Below are 25,561 nucleotides of genomic sequence, written 5' to 3' on the forward strand. Positions count from 1 at the left end.
CCCAGCAATTACATCCTGGTTGGGCGACTGGATCTTTTTATTTATTCATTCACGGGATCTGGGCGTCACTGGCTAGGCCAGCATTTATTGCCCATTCCTAATTGCCCTTGAGAAGGAGGTGGTGAGCCGCCTTCTTGAACCGCTGCACCCACAGTGCTGTTAGGAAAGGACTTCCAGGATTTTGACCCAGCGACAGTGAAAGAACTGTGATATAGTTCCAAGTCAGGATGGTGTGTGGCTTGGAGGGGAACTTGTAGGATCCAAGAGACAAGTGCCTTCATGATCCAGTGTACCTGCCTGGGAAACCCCTGCAACTGGGCACCCACAAGTGTAGGAGAATTTGGACTTAAGGGTTCCCCATGTCTTACAGCACCCCTACCCCTACCTCCATAACCCCACCTCCATTCCTGATGGATCAGGTAAGTGAAAATCCAGACTGTTGGCCCGTGAGGTTTACTGATTTGCTGCCTTACTTATGATTTCTTAACAAAGGAAAAACTTTCATTGCAAATACATGTGTGGGAATTAACAGCTTTTCCTTTTTGTTAAATTATGTTGCAGTTGGAAGATTGCTCATAGAATTCAACTCCCTGATGACAATGGAGAAGGTTCAGCGAGAGAACCCAGATGTACGAGAGGGTGGCAAATACAAGCCTTCAGACTGCATCGCTAAGCAAAGAGTTGCCATCATAATTCCATTCAGACACAGGGAACATCACTTGAAGTTCTGGCTGCATTACTTACACCCCATTCTCCGCAGACAGAAGATCAACTATGGGATTTATATTATAAACCAGGTAAGTACCCAATCATACAGTCCTATTTTGAGGCAGTTATGTCTTACGATAAGCTAAGGATTTCATTGGAGCAAATTATGAGTCATAAGCTGTTCATACTATTTGTTTTACATGATTCCTCATTATGGTTTCACAACTCTAGCCCTTATTATGCTGTTGAGTATCAAAACATTAATCATAATCTTTGAATAAGCACTAAATATTGAACAAATACTTGAGCTATCTTCTTTCTCCTTGATATTGTAGTCTGTCTTCATTAAAGATCAAAATTATAGAGATTCTCCAGGTTCTTCAGGTTTGATGCATCAGCTTAGTTGCAAGTTGTAGGTCCCTTGGATCAGTGCAGCCTGTCTGCCCTAATTCTGTGGTAACTCACTGCAGGAAGGAAATACTTTCAATCCAATTACTCTGCTGGTATTGATTCCAAAGAACGCCAGTATATGGTTCTCGTCCAGGAATTAAAAAAGGTGCTGGATTCATCAGAAACTGAGATCAGCTGTCCTCTTTCACATGATCTAAAATGGGAGGGTGGAAAATGATAACAGGAAAAATGCAAATTACCGCTTTCCAAAATGTTATAAAGGGAGATGTGCATACAGTTGGCAATGCCACTCCTTACTTTCTCTTGTTCCTGTGTTTTATGGTTCAGAATCGCTGGTCAGAGAGAGCCTGTGAGCAGACTCTTATATAAAATCCCATTGGATGTTACTATAACGTTGCTCTCCAGTGACAGTGGCAATATGAGTCAGCACCAACAAGCAGGCCCCCCAGCTTCTTATTCATATTAACCATAAATTTTCTCAGGAGTTTTCTAAATTGGCCTCTAACTTTGGCAAGGCAGAATGCTTGAAGTTATGGCAGCCAGCTGGGAGAATTCCTTCCTCTGCTACTGGGCTGCCTTTCACATGGAGTTTAAAAGCAATTCATTTAACTTGAGAAGAATTGGGCCTGCTGTTTGATGCTTTTGCAACATTCAGAAAATATGGCAACAGACTTTTTCTTAGCAGGTAGGAGATATTTTCAAAAGTTGTGTAGGAGTGCGTTACACTAAAAGCATTATTTTTCTTTAGTTTTTTTAAAGCTTCATTAATCAGAGCAGCATCTTGACATGCCTGTAAAGGTACGGATTGTTTGTGGATGCCCCACACTTGGTTGGCAATGGCTATTCAAGTGAATCCAATTCTATTTAATTGCCTTGTACACTGACAGTCCTTTGAGTTTGCATAATACAGGCGACCCCAGTCCCAAGTAATATTTTTCTTGTGTCAGTTATTGTTGCAAAAGAGAGGAAGGGTGGCTGCAATAATTGGTTGTTCAGGAAGGTGTAGGAATGTGGTAGGTTAGAACAAATGTTCTGTGTTAAATCTTTTTATTTTTGATATGCACAATTGATCAAGTTTTTGTAAATTTCTAACCAGTATTGAGCCGAACTTGGCAAACTGCCTGGTGGGAACCAATGGTTAATAAGACCAACCATTGGTATAACACACATTATCAGTGCTCAACATGCCCCAAAATGCCTCACAATCAATTAGTTACTTTTGAAGTGCAGCCAGTGAAGTTACGTAAGCAAGCACAGCAGCCACATTATTCATACCAAAACCACACAAAGGGTGAGGTGAGATAGTTTTTGGGTGATTAAGGAAGGAATATTGGCCTGTGTGTTTTGAGAATGCCCTGGCCATCTTTGAACAGTACCACGGGATCTGTAATATCCATCTTTAGCCCACGCATCTTTGGCTTAACATCCCATTTGAAGAATGGCAGCTCCATTAATGCAGCAGTTCTTCAGTAACATAGATGCCATCTTGGTTCAATGATAGTACTCTCATCTGAGTCAGATGGATGCGGGGTCAAGCTCCCCTACGGTGGTAAATACATAGGGAGCTAATTTTCACTGGGGTGCTCCGGCTTATTTCCTGTAACTTTGGTGGAAGAATCCTGAAAATCCCTGAAAAACTGTAATCTGTGTTTGAAGCCGTTTTTTGGGCAATTTTGTGGTGCTTCTACTAAAGATACAGAGCAACTGAGAGAACTTGTATGGAATTTTATCCTCATGATCTTGAGGCTTCAGTGTTGCATTCAAAGAATTCTACATTGTCGGAGATTTTTTTTGGATGAAATGTTAAATCAAGGCCTTGTCTTTCTGTTCAGTTGCACCTATGGCATTTTATCGAAAAGTAGGGTGTCTGCCCAGTGTTCTAGCCAAACCTATCCCTCAACCAACATCACTGAAACAGATTAACTGGTTATTCATCACATTGCTATCTGTGGGGCCACCCTTTGTGCATTGGCTGCTGTGTTTGCCTCCATTACAACAGTAACTGTACTTCAGAAACACTTCATTGCCTGCAAAGTATTTTCCCGAGGATATGAAAGGCACGACATAAATTGCAAGTCAATTTGTTTAGCTGCTCTTTTTTTTCTTTCTATTGTGTACTTATGCATTGTGTTATAGAGAGGCTGTCTAAGGTAAATCCTTGATAGCTTAAAGGGAACAGAGAAGGGTGGCCATGCACAGCACAGAACGTCACTAGCAGGGGCCTGGGGCTACACCTTAGTAGAAAATGGATTTGGCAGGATGATCTAGTGCAGGAAGTACACTTTAAAAGTGTGTTTTCGACCAGAGAAAAGTGTTTTTTTAATTCATTCTTTTGATGTTGGCGCCTCTGGCATTTATTGCTCATCCCCAGCTGCCCTGAGTTTGATGCAACCTATTTGTTTGCTCAGCCACTCTACAGGGCAGTTGAGAGTCAATGATATTGTGTGACTGGAGCCACATGCAGCCCAGACCAGGGAAGGGTGGCATGTTGTCTTCCCGAAAGAACTTTAGTGAATCATTTTACAATAATCCAACAGCTTAATGGTCACTATTGCTGATGGTTTGTTATTTATTGCCAAATTTTTAAACTGAGTTCAAATTCTCACTATTCTAGTGAGAATTGCTCTCTCATTCCCTGAATTAGTCCAGACCTCTGGATTATTAATCCACATCACTATGCTATTGTATGGCACCTGAGATCATTCCTTAAGTGAATTGCTTGGTTTACTTGCCACCTAAAACAATTGTATCAAGAGCTGGCTTCCGGTATATTTCTTTAACATTTGTCTTATTAATTATTCTCTCTGTGGCGGCACAGAAAATTATATATATAAACATAATGTGGTGGGAAATAATTTCCTAACTCCAGATTGAGATCACTGTCAATTTCATCAGTCCACCTGAACTCGAACGTGAAGTGGCATGAATCAGAATCGGGAATTACGTTTTCCCTTCCTCACTGTGATATTAAAGAATATATTTTCTCCCCTTCCCCTCTTTAGGTTTCCATGCAACATGGATCATAACCTGGCTGAGAGGGTGGGCAGATATCCTACTCCCAGCCCTTTGACAATGCTGATCTGTTAACTACCAGCTAGGAGATGCACAAGAGGGTCTGGGGTGACTCGTCCACTACTTGGTGCCTTCCGTAAAGGCACGGCTGAGATTAAGAACTTGCCATGCGGGGAATGGCAGGCACAATTTTCATCCTCTATCACAGTGAGTTGAAGTTCTAAATGCCCTGTCCCAGTGAGCTACCTGTTGATGAAGATAGTTGTAGCTGGGCAGTGGGGTTCCCAGAGATTGTCCTCGGATTCCTGCTGCTCATAATATGTATTGGCCTCAATGGACATATTGTAAGTAGAGTCTCTGTTTGCCAAATACACCAAGTTGTTTGTGAAAGCATCATGTTAAGAGAACAGGTACATCATTCAAAGAGATTTAGAATCTGGAAGGGCAAGCGTGTGCCTTGCAAGATGGAGAAATAAATGGCTGAAAATGAAAGGTATAAAGGATTTGTGTGTGCAAGTTGATGAAATGTTAAAAGTGGCATCACATTGTATGACAATAATGGCCAAAGCAAAAAAGTTAAAATAATCAAAGTATAATGGTGGAAACTGAGACAATCAATGACTTCAAAAGGAAATTGGATAGGCATTTGAAGGAAATAAACTTGCAAAACTAGCTGGGTAGAGCGGGGTATGGAACTGACTGGCTTTCTCTACAGAGAACCAGCATGGACTTGTTGGTCCGAATGGCCTGCTTCTGTGCTGTAATGACTCCAAAACCATCTTTACATTCTATAAATCATTATTATGGCACTATGTCATGTAAATGCATGAGAAGCAGTTCAGAGAAGGTTTACTGGACTAATACCAGGAATGGGCGGGTTGTCTTATGAGGAAAGGCTAGACAGATTAGGCTTGTATCCACTAGAATTTAGAAAAGTAAGAGACTTATTTGAAACCTTTATGATCCTGAGGGGTCTTGGCAGGGTGGATGTGGAGAGGATGTTTCCTCTTGTGAGAGAATCTCGAACTAGGGGTCACTGTTTATAAATAAGAGGTCATCCATTTAAGACAGAGATGAGGAGAAATTTTTTCTCTCAGAGAGTTGGGAGTCTTTGGAACTCTCTTCCTCAAAAGGTGGTGGAAGCAGAGTCTTTGTATTTTTTTAAGGCAGAGCTAGGTAGATTCTTGATTAACAAGGGGGTGAAAGGTTATTAGGGGTAGGCAGGAATGTGGGGTTACATTCAGATCAACCGTGATCTTATTGAATGGCGGAGCAGGCTCGATGGGTCGAGTGGCCTACTCCTGCTCCTAATTCGTATGTTTGTATGTGCCAGTTTTGAACACCACACTGCTCTAGTGAGGGGCCAACTGGAGGTGAAATGTTTCTCTAAGGAGGGGGAAGTGGAGTTTTGACAAGCTTGCAGGTCTTCTGATGAGCACCCAAGGATGGTATTTGCAATATTTCTGCTTTTCAATAAGTGGAGGTGCAAGTTCCTAGGGTTAAGCATAGATGGGAAATAACAGCATAGATAGAGTGAAAAAGTAGTTTTAACCTATCTAGAGAGCATAAACAAGAAATTACTCCATTTATAATTAAGTTCTCATGCATTACGGGCTGGACGTAGGATGAGGGCATTTTATAAACAGGTATATTTTAGTTATTTATAGATTCATATATAACTGAAATTCAATTCTGTCTTTAAATCAATTAATTGCTTTCCAGTATTTCTCAATTATTATTGAGAGTGTTCAGAATGTATTTTTAGAATAATTGTGCCAATATTTTGGGCCAGATTCTTAGAACAATGCATTCTGGAACCAGCCAGGGAACAGGTCATTTTAATGCGACAGGATTAATTAATGACCTCATATAAAGGATCCTCTAGATAAGAAAGACCATAACATGATAGCATTTCTCATTCAATTTGCTGTGAGAAATTTCGGTCTGAAACTAGTGCCTTAAACTTAAATAGAGACAGGGTATGAAAGCAGAGTTGGCTTAAGCGGAATGGGAAAATAGGTTAAAAGGTTAGACGTTTGAGAAGCAGTGTCAAACAGCTCTCAACAAAGATATGTTCCATTGAGAAAGCAACACTCTATGAGAAGGATGCAGCGTCTGAGGCTAATGAGGTTTGGGATGGTATTAAATTGAAAGAAAAGGTGTATAATTCTGCAAAGATTCGTGGTAGCCCAGAATGTAGGGAAAATTTTAGAAACCAGCAAAGGATGATGAGAAAACATAATGAAGAGGGAGAAATTGGAGTGTGAAAGAAAACTAGCAAGAAATATCAAAATAGTCAGTTAAAGCTCTACAAGCATATAAAAAGGAAGAGAGTAGCTAAGACAAGCATTGGTCTCTTAGAGGATGAGACTGGGGAATTAATAATGCGAAACATTAGATTAGCTGAGATTTGAACAAATATTTTGTATCTGACTTCACAGTCGAAGACACAAAAAATCCCAAGGATAGAAGAAAATCAAGAGACAAAAGGGAATGAGGAACTTAAAATCATCACAATCACTAAAAAAAGCGACTAGGAAAATTAATGGGATTAAAGGCTGACAAATCCCTTGAACATGATGACCTGCATCCTAGGGTCTTAAAGAAGTGGCTGCAGTGATAGTGGTTGCATTGGTTGTAACCTTCCAAAATTCGCTAGATTCTGGAAAGGTTCCAGTAGATTGGAAAACTTTAAATATAAGACCACTATTCAAGAAAGGAGGGAGATACAAAGCAGGAAACTATAGGCCAGTTAGCCTAACATATATCATTGGGAAAATGCTTGAATCCATTATTAAGGAGGTAGCAATAGCAGAACATTTAGAAAGCCTTAATACAATCAGGCAGAGTTAACAGGTTTTCATGAAAGGGAAATTGTGTTTGACAAATTTATTAGAGTTCTTTGAAGATGTAACAAGCACGGTGGATAAAGGGAAACCAGTAAATGTCATGTATTTGCATTTCCGAAAGGCATTCAATAAGGTACCACATAAAAGGATACTGTAGAAAATAAGAGTTCATGATGTTGGGGGTGATGTATTAGCATTGATGGAAGCTAATGAGCAGGAAACAGAGTCAGGATAAATGTGTTATTTTCAATGAGGCAAACTGTAACTAGTAGAGTGCCGCAAGGATCAATGCACAGACCTCAACTATTTGCAATCTATATTAAAGACTTGAATGGAGGGACTGACTCTATTGTAACCAAATTTTCTATCACAAAAATAGGTAGGAAAACAAGTTTTGAGGTAGATACAAAGGGTGGAATTTTCCGTGCTTGCTGGTGTCGGATGTGCTCGGTGGTGTGAGCGGGCAATGCGGTGAGAAGGCCAGAAATCGGTTTTAAGATGTTGTGAAACCAGTTTGCGTCCGCCCAGCCCGTCGATGGCAGGCCGTGTTTCCCGCCATTGGACGTCGGGAACTTCACCTACATATTATAAGGTTAACCCACCAGAATCGTTACCCGCACCCACAGCATAGTCCGCCCACCGCCGACATATTTCACAACAGTATACATAAGGCGTGGACTTGGTGGGCTGCACTTTGAGGGGAACACAGAGGTGAGTGCACTGTAATGTTGTGCAACACTTGTGAGGGTCGCTTATTGGACTTCAAGGGTGAGGCATGTTGGTGGGGGAGAGGGGCAAGGGCTGCCCTGTGGTTGAGGCACATTGAATGTGTGGGCAAGGGGCTGCCCTGTGGTTGAAGGTAGTACACAAGCATGTGTGGGATTGCAGGGGAGGGAAGTGGCCACGCATTAGGGAGACCTTGTATAAAGTGACCGTTCCTCTGCAGCTGAGACAGCTCAGACACAGTTACATTGACATGCGTGGAGTCAGGTCTCTAGCTTATCTGTCCACTCAAGCTACGCAGTGGCATGAAATTGCCACCAAGTGCTCCAGAGCTTTTCACCCCTTGGTCACAGACTGCAAACTAATGAGTGTTTTAGTGGACTGCAGAACAGTTGGACGACTGGGCACATTGCACAATTTCCTTGCTAAAGCTGGTCATGTAGCAGTCACTGGTGGAGGCGCTCACAGCTCCTTGCAATGTCATCATCCCAGTTTGGGCCAGCCTCCCCATGGTTCAAGCTCAAAATGCAGCCTTGCAGTGTGGATTAGGAGAATGCCTGTGCCTGAGCTGAGAGCACAGCAAGCAGTCCAATGGACAAAGCTGCTGCCAATCGGTCAGGTGGAGTGGGGCGGAGGAAAGTGGGGTTTCTGGCAGCCATGCAGTGCACTAAACTCTGGCCATCCAAGTGGAGGCCGGCACTCTCTGGGATTCGTTAAGGGGCTTTCAGACTTAACCAAGACAGGTTCTTAGAACACTGTTCTAAGTTTCTCTCTTTCATCCTGCAAGAGGAGTACATCAGTAGCATGGAGCCTGGTGACCTAGCTGTATGCCTTGTGGTTTACAGAGAGTGAAGACAACAGAAAAGAGAGCACCAGAGGCACCTGGTTGCGCAGAGGGAGGATCAACATCCTCAGGAAGAAGTGGTGGTTGGGGCTCCTGTACTCACTGCTGAAGAGCCATAGTGAGCCATCGCTGGTCGGTGCCTAGATAGACCCAGGGTCTATAGGCGCTGCCTTTCATTCCTGCAGATGTCTGAGAACAAGTGTCACCAAAGACTATGCATGTCTGGGGAACTGGTCAGTTAGATCTGCCACATGGTGCAGGATTTAGCACCACCGGGACATGGAGGGCATCCAATGCCAGTGCCACTCAATTTCTATGCCACAGGCTCCTTTCAGGGCTCCACAGGTGACCTCTGTGGGATATCGCAAGCCTCCACCCACAAATGCATCCATGAGGCCATGGATTCCATCTTCACGAGGGTACACAACTTTGTGCATTTCGCCTGGGACCAGGAGAGCCAGGATGCCAGAGCGATTAGATTTGCCCAGATCTCAGGTTTCCCACAGGTGCAGGGTGCGACCGACTGCACTCATGTGGCACTCAGATCTCCGTCGCAACAAGTGGTCAATTAAGTCAACTGCAAGGGCTTCCATCCGCTGAATGTGCAGCTGGTGTGTGACCACCACAAACACATCCTGCAGGTCTGCACACTGCTTCCAGAGAGTGTCCATGACTCCTACTTCTCAGTTGGTCAGTTGACATCTTCCAGGGTCCATAGAGGCTGCAGGGTTGGCTTCTCAGGGATAAGGGCTATCCGCAGAGGACGTGGCTGATGACACCCTTGCGGTAGCCTCAGACTGCAGCAGAGCCAAGTTATGATGAGGCTCATGCTGCAGCTCGCAACCTGGTGGAGCAAACCATTTTGATGCTGAAAATGAGGTTCTGGTGCCTGGACTGGTCTGGTGGAGCCCTGCAATGTAGTCTACAGAGGGTGTCAGGCATCGTTGTCACCTGTAGCACCCTTTACAACCTGGCGCTGCAACGTGGAGAGGAGCTAGCTGAGGAGGAGCTGAAGGTTTCCTCCGATGAGGGAGGACATTGACAGGGATGAGGTTGAGGAGGTCCTCAAAGACGACGATGACGGCGATGAGACCCTCGCACTGGTCAGATGAGGCAGATGCTTGGGAGGCCCTCATAGCTGCTAGATTTGTGGAGGATGATGACGACATGCAGCGTGGAGACCCGATAGATCCTCAAATTGCATCCATGAACATTTGACTCCAGATTGTCTGAGGGCAGCTCACTTGCGCTCAGTGATCAGTGTCATATCATGGAGATGCAACCATGAGACTTTAAAAGCACCTGAGCCTTCAGCACCTGACCCCTTCAGGAGGGCAGCATCATTGGTCACAGATGCTGAAGAGATGGGGGCAGCCCCACCTTAAAGGCGCTGAGGGCACACAAAGAAAATGATGGAACTTGGTGAAACCCGCCCACAACATTCGGGCAGCAATGGCAAGCACCATTGAGGTGCAGGCATCACTAATGTGTCCTGGGAGTGTGAGACCGGATCATCACTTTGGTCTGAAGGCTGCACAAAGCACAGGGAAGAGGCTCTGGACTGAGACACCTGCCTTTATCTTGTGCAGAAAGGCTTCACATCTGAGTGACATGAACACTGCTCATCAGAACAAGGAGCCATAGGCAGGGAGACATTGTTGAGAGTTTATTTATAATAGTGAACGTTATGTACAAGTGATTAACACTGGTGCCCAGGCTGTGCAACTATACCTTCTTAACCATTCTAACCCTGCCGCTACTTATTGGGACTCCACAGACATTCACAGCAGAGGTGGAGGCAGCCTGCTGACTGCTACGCCCTGTCTGTGATGACCTTGACAGGCGCCCTCTAGAGGGCCGAGACCTGGAGGGCCCTAGCCTGATTTCGGGGCCCTGCTGTGTGGTAGTGACTCCTTCCTCGAGCTGTGAAGCTGGAGCTGCTGGGGTCAGAGGAAGAGGGGATTTGGATGGTCTGGACACATCCCGGGGTCACCAGGGTGGATGGCCACTGGGTGTACACCTGCTGATCCTCCTCCCTATGGGTACCCAAGGGTCCCTGGCTGACTCCTTGAGGAGAAGGGGAAGCTGGAGTGAGATTGAGCTGTCCCACACCCCTTTCACGTTGACACTGTTGGAGGCCAACTATGGCGTCAGGGATGGAGTTCAGCCCACGCAGCAGTGCAGAAGTGACATTCCTCCTTGGCGACTACCATCCTACCAGTGTTGACCTTGGTGCGTTGGCATGCCGGTGCTATCACCTTAGCCTGAAGGCAGACAGACTCCTCCATCGCGCTTTGCAACCTGAGGAGTACAGCAGACATCCCTGCCCAGTGTTCCTGAACTTGCCTTTGCAGCTCCAGCAACTGCGACATGACCGAGTCCAGAGGCTGCTCATTTGACTCAGACTCAGCAAATTTCTGGCCTCCAGCAGTCCTCTGAGTGACAGCCACCTAGGAAGACCCTGTCGCCACCTGCTATGGATCAGACAGTGCGATGTGCTCACCAGATTGTGATCCCGAGGCTACTCTAAAGCTAGGTCCCACTGAGGTGTGTGTCTGTGTGCTGGTGGAGGGTGTGGGTGAGCACTAGTGATGGAACCTCAAGAGGATGCCTTCATATTCATCCTCCGCGGTATCTTCGGGGCTTGATTGGAGGCCCTGGCTTGTAGACTCTGTCGGCTGTTTCCCAGATGTGCCTACGGAAGCAAGGAGAGATATTAGTGCATGGGAGTGGCCTGTGAAACAGGACACATCACTCACAGCACGGCTGTGTGATGGATGTTACACTGCTGGATCCTCACTTAGTGGAGCACCGCAGACCTCACTATCAGCACAGGAATAATGCAGATCCTCTCCAGCCAGCTGGATGGCTCTGCTTTCAAAGTCTGTGAGGGCCTTGATTTCAGGCATTCTTCCACCAGTCTGCGACCTCTCCAACTTGTGTGCCAGCTTGTCCTGCATGAATAGAGATGGGGAGAGTGTATCAGGATGCCTGCCAGGCCAGATGATAAGTATGCCTGGCTTGTGTGGGTGGTTAATGGACCGGTGAGGACAATGAAAGTGTGTGTGCGAGTGTGAATGGTGACATCCCTTGAACTGGTCGTGAGTGAGGATCCTGTGGATGTGTGATGGGTTTGTGAGTGTGTAAGTTAAGAGTTATGAGAAGAGTGACTTACCCTGACAGAAGGGAGGAGATCATTCATCCTTTTGCAGCACTGGGTGGCTGTCCTCTTTTGCAGGGCATTGGCACTGACTACCGCTGTCACAGCCTCCCAAGCCGGATTGGTGATGTTGCTGCCCATCCTACAGCCAGAGTAGGAATAGAGGACATCACAGCTGGCCTCCACGGTGTCTAAGAGGTGCTCAAGGGACATGTCACTGAAGTGGGGGGCTGCAGTTTTTGTGCCTTTCAGGGCCATGTGCAGCAGTCCTGGGCTGGAAGCACTGCGAGGTGTGCGTGCAGCTGCACTTTAAGTATGCTGCCCAGTGTGATGAAATGGTGAGGTGATGGTGTAGCAGGCAAATGAGAGCCTGCCCACCATTGAAACGGCGTGTTTCACAGGAATGCATAATTAATGCAGCAAGTTTGGGATGATACGGCGTGAGAAGCCAACATTGCAGCCATCGGGTAAAACATCATTTTCCTCACCCATTACTGCACTTAGTGCAAATCTGGGACGATTCCACTCAGAGTCTACAAAAGGATATAGACAGGTTAAGTGAGTGGGCAAACATTTGGCAGATGGAGTATAACGCGGGAAAATGTGAGGTTATCCACTTTGCCAGGAAAAATACAAAAGCAAAATATTATTTAAATGGAGAGAGTCTGTAGAATGCTGCAGTACAGAGGGATCTGGGTGTCCTGGTATGTGAATCACAAAATGTTGGCATGCAGGTACAGCAAGTAATTTGGAAGGCAAATCGAATGTTGGCCTTTAATGCAAGGGGGATGGGATTTGCTACAGCTGTACAAGACGTTGGTGAGACCACACCCGGAGTACCGTGTGCAGTTTTGGTCTCTTTTCTTCAGGAGGAATTTCCTTTCTTTGGATGCAGTTCAGAGAAGGTTCACTGGCCTGATTTGTGGGATGGAGGGTTTGTCTTACGTGGCTAGTTGAGCAGGTTGGGCCTATACTCATTGGAGTTTAGAAGAATAAGAGGTGATCTGATTGAAACATATTAGATTCTGAGGAGTCTTGAGAGGGTAGATGCTGAGAGGATGTCCCCTCTTATGGGGGAATCCCCAGAACTAGGGGGCACAGTTTAAAAACAATGGGTCTCACATTTAAGACAGAGATGAGGAGGCATTTCTTCTCTCGGAGGGTCATTAGTCTTTGGAATTCTCTTCCACAGAGAACAATGAAGGCTGGACCATTGAATATATTCAAGGCTGAATTAGACAGATTTTTGAACAGCAAGGGATTTAAGGGTATTGCGGGACAGGCCACCATCAGATCAGCCATGACCTTATCGAAGGTAGGAGAAGGCTTGATGGACTGAATGGCCTACTCCTGCTCCCATTTCTTATGATCTTAAGCATTTCAAAATACAGAGTAAAACACTTGGAGGTTTATTGAAGTTTAAATGAATAAACATCATGACCAACAATTATAAGTTTATAGGCTTTATTTGGCACAATCCCAGGCCTGCTACTGAACCATAAATACTCTGCTATGGTGTATTGCCAAAACGATGTAGTATACCATTTATATTGAATTATTGTGTCGGAGTGAGCTTACAAAAGAAGCTTGCTGCAGAAAAACTCATTTCAACCTATTGCACTCAATTTTCTCTGTTTCTTCCTCCTCCTGATTTCTTTCAACCTCACCTTATGATGGTCTCATTTTTAAACTCAGCGAAAAGGCCATTACTTCATCTTCTCCCCAACCTTCACTCTTGGATTTACATTGATACTTTGCAATAATAATACCCAAAGACTACAGCACAATCTCTGGACATAACAGTAACTACCATATCCACTTGTACAGAAAAGAATAAATTTATAGATCTATAGATTAGAACTATCCAAGGCTATTTTATATGATAATGGTTACAGCCTTACAGATTTGTTGACGTTCTGAACATATTGCCTATCAGTTACTTTTGCAGGTTTTTAGCCTTATATTTTTAACTATAGAACTGATGTGAAATGTAATATAGTCTTAAGTTATTCTTTTTCCGTAACATTGGCTTCTTTACTATTTCTCAATCTCAAAGGCTAACAAGGGCCAAATATGGAGAATTTGTTATCTCTTTCAAGGTATTTTATAAGTCACATTTTGTTACAAGAAGTTTTTCTTCTGTAAAGCTTCAGTTAATTATTTTGGTTCAGTTGAGCAATTGTGTCAATATATTTTATAACAATTATGAAAGCTCACTTTTAACGATACTGGTAATGGAATATTATTTCTGTGTGGGAGTCAGCTCTGAAAGATTTAATCAGAGTATACATTTGTGGTTTCTCTGTTGTTTCATTTGACTCTGTTTTATACTTGCTCCTACTGTTTCTGTCACAACATCTTGAATAAGCTTGTATTGCTTCTGTAGCTAAATCCTGGATTAAGTTTTATTTACAGGAGATGTGTACCTCTGTGCAACTGAGCTTCTTTCTTCTTTTTGTCTTATTTTTGTCACTTATCAAAGGAACAGTTAATTTAATTTTGTTCATTTTCATTTAGTGGACAGGTTATCTCCTCAACTAGGAGTCGTGGGGAAAAGCCAGAGACACTGTGCTGCAAGTAGTGCACTCTGAGACCACCATACTGGCTACAATGCAAACTTTTGCAAATGTGCTTATTGGTTAAGTTGTCGTTAGATGTTTTTAAAGGCACAAGAGGGAGTGCCATCAACTTAGCTGTTTTGTCCTTCTGCAGTTATGGACCCATTGAATACTCTTGCTTGGCAAATGACTTTAAAATTTCTCTAGAAATAGTCACTATGAGTATTCTAATTAGTGCGCTTTTTTAAGTGTATATTAATAAAAATTAGTATCCCGCTGGCTCCCATGTTCTCCAAAAGTCATGACCATTGAAAGTCATGGGGGTGAGAATATCATAACACAGCAGCTGTTTCAATTCTGAAATGATTGCTGCAGTAGACTACACAAATACTCTTGGTTAATAAATTTGTTGATTTAGCAAAGTACTGTTGTTAGAATTATGTTGCAAGGCATTATGCTCTTGTCGCTTGCCTCACCCCAATTCACAAAATTTGCTGACAGATATTTCTTTCTCATGTTATTGAGTGCAATGTGTAGAGACTCATGAAGTGATGAATGGGGGCAACAAGTTGTCTCTCTAATCTTCTGCCGAGTTGTCTCCATCATTTTGATAACTACCACTATTGCTACTCCTCTGCCTAGCTTATTAGGCCTGTCTTTACTAAATCGTATTATAATCCTTTGGGTTTCAACTTTTATCCAACTTCTGCTACAAGGATGTTTCCCTTGCCAATAGTTTCAATATTTTCACTAATTGTGTCTATCTCTAATCTCAATATTTCTTGCTGTGTATTAGCATTGAAGCCTCTCCTTCAACAATTATTTATCCCTTTTTAAATGTTTTATGTCCTAACATGTCTCCTCTGCTATTCCTCATGATAAGTTTGATCACATATTTTGTAAGAACACATCGTGTATCATGTAATGCATAATTTACGACTCTTGTGAGACTTGGGTTCGACTGTTATACAAAATGCAGGACAGAACCCTTCCTTTCTTTCTATTCTTTTCAAAAAAGTGTGATTTTGTAAGTTCAGTCCTAGCTCCTGACAGTCTGACTGCTTTGTCAATTAAGATATTTAAAATTCTGGGATAACTTTCACATCCTGAGTTACCCCAGCTGCTACTTCAGAATATTTTTAAATGTGACATAGAATATTTCAAGGTAGCACTCAAAATGTGATGGACTGGATATATGTGCTAGACATTGTTATTGTTTGATAGCAGATCACAGTAAATCAAATTATATGCTATTTTATAATGACAGGATTGGTGTCTCATGTAATGAACAACTCAATGTTCTGCTACTAATGTACAGCTGTGTGTATGTAAGCCTAGCAATCTAATTGCTTGAGGTTTTTCAGAGTTTAATTGTTGCTTGTAATGAACGCTGTCAAATGAAAATGTATTTGTCAATTTCAGATTGTCGCACCCTTGTCTTCAAATAGTTTGGCATCGCAGTTGAATGTAACATCTGGATGCACAGATATTGAAGGGAGGTGATGGTGTAGTGGTATTGTCGCTGGACTAGTAATCCAGAGACATAGGGTAATGCTCCAGGCACCCAGGTTCGAATCCCACCATGGCAGATGGTGAAATTTAAATTCAATAAAAATCCATGAAACCATTGTCAATTGTTGTAAAAACCCATTTGGTTCACTTGATCCCTTTTAGGGAAGGAAATCTGCTGGTCTGGTTTACATGTGACTCCAGCAATGTGATTGACTCTGAAATGGCCTAGCAAGCCACTCAGTTGTCACCACTACCTTCTTAAGGGCAGCTAGGGATGGGCACACATGTGAAGCCCACATTCCATGAATGAATACAAAAAAAATACTACTCTGAACATGCTGTGAGCTGTTATACAGTGTTGATCTTGGTGAATACATAAAAATATAAATCAACAGCATTTTTGTTAAAAGTTGTTAACATTAGCCCCTTTGGGGAGGGAAGTTATGGATGGGGAGAGATGTGGGATAATTTCTCTCTTTACTTACCTCTCAACTGACCGCCACAAGATGTATTTTAGAGAGGGAGTGTGTTTTTTTGAGTGCTGTGACTTTAAAGAACAGACACAAAACAGACTTTCCTGAAAATTTAAATTAAAAAAAGGATAAATTTATTTCTCACAACACCCAAAATGTCCACAACAGACACCCACTCCTCATACACACACATACAAACACACACACGCACACGAAAAGATGATTTCTAAAGACGTAACATGCTTTTAGATTACTTAAAGTCCTGAGATTCTGTGTCTCCAAGAAGGTCAGAGCTCTCTAATAATGAACTCACAATAATGCTCCAAACAATAGCAGGTTTCTGGCTTTTCAGTCAAAGTTGTGGTCAAACCTTTGTATATTGAAGAAATATAATCTTTCGGATAAAATGAATTAGCCCTATTTCTCTGCCTGTGGTGGATTTTTTTAAGGCTCTCATGCTGGGCAAGAGATGGCTTCTCTCTGGCCTTCGTATCTAAGACTAACCCTCTCTGGCTCTTAGAATGAATAAGATATTTGCTATCACAAGCCAGTTTCTGACATGTGACTACAATATTGATGCATTGTCCACCCAATAGGTTGATGGCTAAGCAATTCGTCACAGAATGGCAGTTGTTTGATAATCCATCAACATTCCGCTCATGACTACCCTCCTGAATGTCCTTATTTGAAATCCTATCTTAACGGGGCCAGCAAGGCTCTTCCATTGAAATGGAGAAGGGCAGTTATCAACACCTTGGCAAGATTGTTTGCATCTTAATGAATTTCCAGAACATGTTCAGACATGAGCTAATCTTTGTCTATATTGAAACCACAAAATAAGTCACTTCACCCTCTGGAATCCATTTTATTAAGGTAATAGACCATATTTTAGGCTGTCCTTTAATAGATAAAGTGTCCATTTTCCTAATAAGTTTTACAGGCATATGACATGACCATGACAGCCTGAGCAGGATAAGAGTAAATAGCAGCAGGTGCAGACCAGCTGGTTTCCGTACTGTCATTTCTATATAATTATATGTAATGAGATTTTATTGGACAGAAAAAGCAAACCTCAAACAATAGTCTCAGATGTGCCAGGGAAGAGTTTTAGCATTATAAAGGACAAATTTAGGTACAGATGTCAGCATGTATTTGGTTACACTGAGCATGATCAACAACTGGAATGGATCATCAGGAAGAGTGGTTGGAACCAGGAAACTGGAGTTATTTAAGATGTTTAAGTACTGCAATGGAAGATGATAAGATTTGTAGATTAGTGTTCTGGAAGAATGGTGTCAAGTAGGCTGAAAATCCTTCTTCATTTAGATCTACCTTTTGTTATTCACCATCCTGACCTCTCACTTCTGCTGACTTGTAACTGTAACTCACCGATTGGAATAACAATTGTTTGTTTCTGTAACTTCTTTCTGCAGTGTAGGTAGTCCCATCCATTGGATTTAGATTCCTCCTTCTTGCATTCTCTTTGTCGCATTTCAGGACTGTAAGATGGTTAAAGATTAGTTTCTCTTGTGTTTCAGTCTTCACACATTTCTGGGTCGATTTTGACCTGCTGCACCTGATAGTTCTCACCACTCCTACTCACCCACCCCCACACCCACACATACCATCTTAACTCACCTCAAAACCGCATGGCAGAGCCGAAAGGAAAAAAAAACTCCTGTAATCATGGAAGGCAATCCCCAGGTCACTAGTTCAGAAATCTCAGAATCCAAGGTAACAGAAACTAATTATTCAGTCATTTGTAAACCAATAGCTCCAATAATTAGTGTGGGATGCAAGTGATTTATAGAATAAACTGAAATGCTGTATGCCAGTGAGAAACACATTAACACAGCACTGAGAGCTCCTCGTGCATGTGACTTGCTACCGCCACATTAATATCAAGGCAAACCTTGAGTGGTGCCTAAAAAACAAATTATTTTGACACTGTCAGCTGTATACTATGACTGATAAGCAGTAAAGGTTTAAAATAACACTTAAATTGTATCCATTTCAAGACTCTGACTAATCCAATTACACGAGTTCTGAGATTCAATAAAATCAAATTTCTATCTTATTCGAAGCAATTTCCTTTCTTCATGATCCAGTTATTTATTTGTTTATTCAGCCTTTTATTTGCAAAGGAAATAAGAGGGAGAAGATACTGGCTCAAATATCAGGAAAGTGTAGTTTGTTGGTTGTATCAAGTATTTCTAGGTCAGTTAGAGTACAACCATGTACAGAATAGAGCTTCCATTGCTCAGCCTGAGTATCAGCAATACCCCCTGTTGTTTTAGTGTGAATTTTTCTATTTCACGCATCAATCATCATCATACCTCTCTCACTGAGATTGCCAATGTGCTCACCTTGCAACTTGTGCTGCAGGTGCCCAGTTAATTTCAGACAAGAGCCTTACAACAAGTACAAAGGTGAGACTTGCATCATATCAGTTTAAGCTTGACGGGAATCAGAGTTGAAAAAACACTTTGCTTGCGCACTGCAATACCCAGGCCCCAGCTGGGTTTTTTATCCCGCCTGTCTTTCTATGATACATCCTGTGGTGAAGATAAAGGCAGCATTTTCCCCAGAGGTCAGAGGAGGAAGTGCGTTTTTGCTTCTGCTCATTACGAAAAAAATTATATCGTCATGAAAATCTCCAATTATTTTGAGTTTTCAGAGTGTTCATAAAATTCCAGGTTCACATTACTACTCCCAACAGCTGTCAAACAGCTGATAGTGGCCTTTACTGGATTTTTATCTGACAATGTGGAGGTTGGGAGAGGGACAAATTGATACGTTTGGTCATTAATTTTAAATTTTTAAAATGTGCCCATTAGGGGATAAACCAGAATTTATTGCCCACCTCCAGCTGCCTGTGAAAAGGTTGTGCTAAGCTCTCTTCTTGAACTAATGCATTCCATATGGAGAAGGCCATATTACAGTGCTGCTAGGTAGGGAGTTATAGGATTTTGAATCATCAATGATGACAGTATGGTGATATATGCCCAAGTCAAGATGGTGGCTTGGCAGATAAATTGCAAGTCATGGTGTTCTCATGCACCTGCTGCCCTTGTCCATCTAGGTGGTAGAGGCCCCAGGTTGGGGAGGTATTGTCAAGGAAGCCATAGCAAGTTGCTATAGTGCATCTTGTAGATAATACAAACTGCAGCCATGGAGTATCAGTGGTGGAGGAAGTCAATATTTAATGTGCTGGATGGAGTGCTGATCAAGTGGGCTGCTTTGTCCTGTGTGGAACAGAAGCTTCTTGAGTGTTGTTGGAGTTGCACTCATCCAGGCAAGTGGAGAGTATTCTATCACACTCCTGACTTGTGCCTTGTATGTGGTTGGAAGGCTTTTGAGGAGTCAGCAGGTGAGCCACTTGTAACAGAGTACCTAGCCTGTGATCTGCTGTTGTAGCCTTTGTATTTATGTGGCTATTCCAGTTAAGTTTCTGGTCAATGCCAACTCCCAGGATGTTGATGGTTAGGCATTGAATGCTGGTTGTGCCGTGAATGCCACGGGGATGTGCTCAGGCTCTCTTGTTGGACATGGTCATTGCTTGGGCGCAAATTACTTGCCACTTATCAGCCCAAACCTAAATGCTGGTCAAGCCTTACTGCATGCGGGCTCATAAGCTTCAATATCTGAGGAATTATGAATGGAACTGAATACTGAAAGCATTAGCGAACATCCCCACTTCTGACCTTATGATGGAGGGAAGATCATTGATGAAGCAGCTGAAGATGGCTGGGCTGAGGACACTACCCTGAGGAACTCTTGTAGTGATGTCCTGGGGCTGAGGTGATTGACCCCTAACAACCACAACATCCCTCCTTTGTGTTAGGTATGACTCCAGCCAGTGGGGAGTTTTCTCCTTGATTCTCATTGACTTCAGTTTTGCTGGGGCCTCTTAATGCCACACTCGGTCAAATGCTGCCTTGATGTTAAGAGCAGTCATTATCATCTCACTTCAGGAATTCAGCTCTTTTGTCCCAAGACAGTCCTGTTTGGGTTTTGGTGAGTAAGTGCAGCTGTTATCATCAACGTATTCCATTGCTCTGGTAATTGAGAGAAGGCTGACGGGAAGGCAGTCGGGCTCATTGGGTTCGTTTGTTCATTGCACACAGGGCATAGCTTGGCAATTTTCCACATTGTCAGGTGGATGCTAGTGTTGTAGCTGTATTGAACAACCTCGACTAGAAGTGTGGATGGTTCTGGAGCATAAGTTTTCAGCACTACAGCCCGGAAGTTATTGGGACCCATAAGCCTTGCTGCATCCAATGCCCTGAACAGTTTCTTGATGTCACATAGAATAAATTGAATTGGCTGAAGTCTGATATGATGGTGAGTACCACAAAATTGAGGCCGAGGTGGATCATTAACTCAGCCCTTCTAGTGGAGATGGTTGCGAACACTTGAGCTTTGTCTTTTGCTGTGAATGACCATGTCAAACCAGAATGGACGATAACCTGTTTGAAACTCAGGAGTAAAGAAAGAAACCTGGATGCAATGTAATCATATTATGAGAAACACTTTTCTCTGTTGGCAAAGGGCTCAGTTCTTGTACCTTAATCACTTCATCAGCTGCAGTTGACGCTTATTATAGTTTTTGTAGTATACGCCATGCAAGGACGGCCACTAAATTTCTTACTTGAGCCACTATTGTAGCTTCACAGCATATACAATAAGGCAGATGTATTGAGCTGAATTCGATACCCTGTGCATCAGAGCGGACAGAACTTTCTTCATTCTTCAGCGGCTACCTAATCGGGTTGAGATTTTTAACATCAAGTGTTATGATAGATATGATGCTGTTTAAATACCAGAGCATAAGGATTAACTGACTTTATTGCAGTCTATTTATGGTAGCAAAATGATGCCTAAATTACAGGATCTGACTTGAAATCTCTTCAGGATTGATGCAGATTTCACCCAAACCCCTGAGCTTTCACCTCTCCTGGACCTACACATACAGACATTGTAGAAAACAAATGTGATTATTTCAGCGAGTAGTTAGGATCTGAAATGCGCTGCCTGAAAGCGTTGTGGGGGCAGATTCAATTCTGACTTCAGAGGGGGGTTGGATAAGCATCTATGAGAGAGGTAATTGCTACAGGAAAAGGGCAGGGAAAGTGAGACTAGCTAAATTACACTTGCAGAGAGCCAGAACAGATTTGACTGGCCAAACGACCTCCAGTGTTGGCATTCTATTATTTTATTCTATGATTTCATGAGGTAAGGAGTAATTTCTTTATTCAGGCTGTCAATCTTTAATGGCAGTGCCTACCTCAGAGGGCTGTGGATGCTCACTCGTTGAGTATATTTGAGGTTGAGATAGGTAGATATTCGGACTGTAGGAGAATTGAGAGCAATGGGGATTGGGTGGGAAAGTGGATTTGAGGTGGAAGGTCAGCCGTGATCTTATTGAATGGGGGAGTAAGCTCGAGGAGTCATATGGCCAAGTTCTGCTTCTATTTCTTATGTTCTTGTGACAGTGCCCAACAGAACAGTTCAGCTTCATTCGGTTCTTTTATGTTGATTTGAATGTTGACCCCAAATGTTCACAAAAGATCTTAACATAAACAAGGTAAACATCAGCATTTCATATCACCTTTCACATCCTCAGAACATCCCAAAATGATTAACAGCAACTGAACAATTTTCAGATGTAGAAATGTAGGAGAAGGAGGAGGCCATTCAGCATCTTGAGCCTGTTCTGCCATTTTGTTAGATCATGGCTGATCTGTACCTCAACATCATTCACCCACTTCGATCAATATCCCTTGATACCTGAACCCACAGCAACCTATCAATCTCCATTTTGAAAAGTCCATTGACCCAGCATTTTTGGGGTAGCGAGTTCCAAATTTCTGTGACCCTTTGTGTGAACAAATGCGCCTGATTTTACCCCTAAATGGCCGAGCTGATGCTGATGTGACAATGATGTCAGATCACATGATTTTTTATTCCTTCATAGGATGTAGGCAGCGCAGGCTAGGCCAGCATTTATTGCCCATCCCTAGTTGCCCTTGAGAAGGTGGTGGTGAGCTGCCTTCTTGAACCACTGCAGTCCCTGTGTTGTAGGTACACCCACAGTGCTGTTAGGAAGGGAGCTCCAGGATTTTGACAGTGAAGGAACGGTGATGTAGGGTGGAATTTTCAGAGCCCATTGGTGGCGGGCGTGATAGGTGGCATGCGCAAAAATATGGCGGGATCCACTTCACAAAGGCATGAAGGCAGGTTGCGATCTTCAGCTCAGCCCACCAACGGTGGGCTGCATTTCCCGCCATCGGTTGGCGGGAGCTCATTGTAATACATTAGCGTTTAATTAAAAGGCCATACTGCCAGGCACTTGGAACCCCGCCATATCGTCTGTCCACGTCGGCAGGAAAGCACGCCGACGTGTTTCACAAAAGCACGCAGACAACGTGCACTTGGCGGCCTTCACTTTGGGGGAACTGAGGTGAGTGAGCGGCAGCGTTCTCAGGGACGCCGGGGGGGGGGTGGTGGAAACTGATGCCTGACCCTGCAGGTGACTGCTGACGGGTGGGGGCTGTCTGGGGGTAAGTGCTGGCCAGCCTCGGAGGCGACTGCTGAGGGGAGGTTGTCTGGGGGCAAGTGCTGGCCAGCCTTGGAGGCGACTGCTGAGGCGGGGGGTGTCTGTGGGCAAGTACTGGCCAGCTTAAGAGGCGACTGCTGAGGGGTGTGATGGGAGGTCAAGTGCTGCCCTGGCGCTGTACCCCGCGCACTCATCTCTGGCCATCCGAGGGGTGACCAGCACTCTCCAGGAAACATTAAGGGGTGGTCACACAGGGCCAGAAGAGGTGCTAAGTACAGCCATGCTAACCATGTCTCTCTCTCTCTCTTTCATGCTGCAGGAGGACCACGTCAGCATCATGGATCCTGGTGATCTAGCTGTATGCCTGATGGCCTACAGAGACTGTATGAGACGGAGGAGAGAGCGACTGAGGCTCCTGGCTGTGCAAAGGCGGGAGCAGCAACCTCAGGAAGAAGGGGCAATAGGGGCTCCCGCACACACTGCCCAGGAGCGACAGCGAGCCGTGGCTGGTTGGCACCTAGTGATACCCGGGGTCTATAGACGCCACCTGCCATTCCTGCAGGTGACTGATGACTGCGCATGTCTAGGGACCTGGTGGCTCACATCTGCCACTTACTGTAGAACTTGGTGCCGAGGGGACATGGAGGGAAACCACTGCCAGTGGCTGTGAAAGTGACTGCAGCGCTCAATTTCTATGCCAGTGGCTTCTTTCAGGGCTCCACAGGTGACCTCTGTGGGATTTCACAATCCACCACCCACAAATGTATCCATGAGATCACGGATGCCATCTTCTCCATGGCACACAACTTTGTGCATCTCGCCTGGGACCGGGACAGCCAGGATGCAAGGGCCATTGGATTTCCCCTGATCTTGGGATTCCCATAGGTGCAGGATGCGATTAATGTGGCGCTCAGATCTCCATCACTACACTCGGTGGACTTCATCAACTGCAAGGGCTTCCACTCACTGAACGTGCAGGTGGTATGCGACCACCAGAAATGCATCCTGCAGGTGCGTGCACGATTTCCAGGGAGTGTGCACGATGGCTACATCCTGAGTTGCTCACAGATCCCTGTGGTCTTCCAGGGTCCACAGAGGCTGCAGGGTTGGCTCCTTGAGGACAAGGGCTACCCACAGAGGCCGTGGCTGATGACACCCATGCAGTGGCCTCAGACTGAAGCAGAGCGACGCTATAATGAGGCTCATGCAGCAGCTTGCAGACCATCAGGATGCTGAAGATGTGGTCCCGGTGCCTGCACTTGTCTGGTGGAGCCCTGCAATACAGTCTGCAGAGGGTGTCACGCATCGTCGTCGTCTGCACCCTTTACAACCTGGCACTGTAACGGGGAGATGAGCTGGCTGAAGAGGAGATGGAGGAGCTGCATGTCTCCTCAGATGAGGAAGACGCCGACAGGGATGAGGGTGATGGGGCCCTCGGTGGTGACGACAACGGGGATGAGGCTCTGGCACTGGCTAGATGAGGCTCTCATAGCTGCCAGATTTGTGGAGGATGATGACGACATGCAGTGAGGTTTCCCCATAGATCCTTACATCACAGTTGCGAATGTTTGACTCCAGTCTGGCTTATGGCAGCGCTATACCCTCCATGAGAATGCTCCTGTCATGGAGATGTGGTTGGAGGCCCTAATAGTCGCTCGATCACAGGAGGATGATGACAGCATGCAGTGAGGACACTCCATAGATCTTCGTATAGTCTCTGAGAACATCTGCGTCCTGTCTGGCTGAGGGCAGCTCGCTTGCACTCTATGATCAGGACCATCTCAGAGATGCAGCCATGAAACTTTAGATGCATCTGATGGTGTGTCCGCCTTCAGCACCTCAGCCCTTCAGGAGCTGGTGCACAGCATCACTGGTCACAGATGCTGGTGTGATGGGGGCCAGCCCCACCTTAAAGGTGCTGAGAGCACACAGAGAGAATACAGAACTCTGTGTCGCCTGCCCACTACATTCTGGCAGCAATGACCAGCACTGCCAAGGTGCAGGCAACAGTAATGTTTCCAGTGAATGTGAGGATGGACCATCACTGTGGTCTGAAGGCCGCACAGGGAAGAAGCCCTGGACTGAGACACCTGCCTTTTATCTCAAGCAGAAAGGTTTCACATCTGAGTGACAAGAACACTGCTCATCAGATCAAGGAGCCATAGGCAGGGTGACGTTCTTAGGAGTTTATTGACAATAGTGAACAGTAGGTAAAGTGATCAACACCCGTGGCCAGGCTGTGCAACTACTTTTACCAAACTTTCCTAACCCTGCCACTATGTCTTGGTGCTCCCCGGACACCTACAGCAGAGTTGGAGGCAGCCTGCTGACTGTGACGCCCTGTCTGTGATGATTTTGGCAGGCGTCCTCTGGAGGACTGAGACTTGAGGGCCATGGCCTGCTTTTGGGGTGCTGCTGTGTGGCAGTGGCACCCTCCTCGGTCTGTGAAGCTGGATCTGCGGAGGTCACAGGAAGAGGGGAGTCAGATGGGTTGGTCACTCCCAGAGTCACCTGGGTGGATGGCCCCGGAATGTGCACCTGCTGATCCTCCACCCTATGGGTGCCTGAGGGCCACTGGCTGACTCTGTGAGCGGAAGGAGTAGCTGGAGTAAGATCGAGGTGCCCAGCACCCCTATCGTGCACACACTGTTGGAGGCCAACTATGGCATCGGCTATGGAGTTAACCCTGCGCAGCAGTGCAGGAGTGATGGACCAAGGTCTCCATGGCAGCCGCCATCCTGCCAGTGTTGAC

At 44.6% G+C, this 25,561-nt stretch overlaps 1 protein-coding gene across 3 annotated transcripts in view; it reads left to right on the forward strand.

Annotated features, from left to right (window-relative positions):
- b4galt2 (UDP-Gal:betaGlcNAc beta 1,4- galactosyltransferase, polypeptide 2) overlaps nucleotides 1-25,561 on the forward strand; it is a 397,537-nt gene that overhangs the window by 215,906 nt on the left and 156,070 nt on the right. For all 3 annotated transcript variants that reach the window (XM_078560978.1, XM_078560977.1, XM_078560979.1), the window contains one exon: nucleotides 562-797. In XM_078560978.1, the coding sequence (XP_078417104.1) occupies nucleotides 562-797 (236 nt within the window). The remainder of the gene's footprint in view (nucleotides 1-561; nucleotides 798-25,561) is intronic.

Source organism: Cetorhinus maximus, chromosome 17 (genome assembly GCF_964194155.1).
Source record: "Cetorhinus maximus chromosome 17, sCetMax3.hap1.1, whole genome shotgun sequence".
Lineage (NCBI taxonomy): Eukaryota > Metazoa > Chordata > Chondrichthyes > Lamniformes > Cetorhinidae > Cetorhinus > Cetorhinus maximus.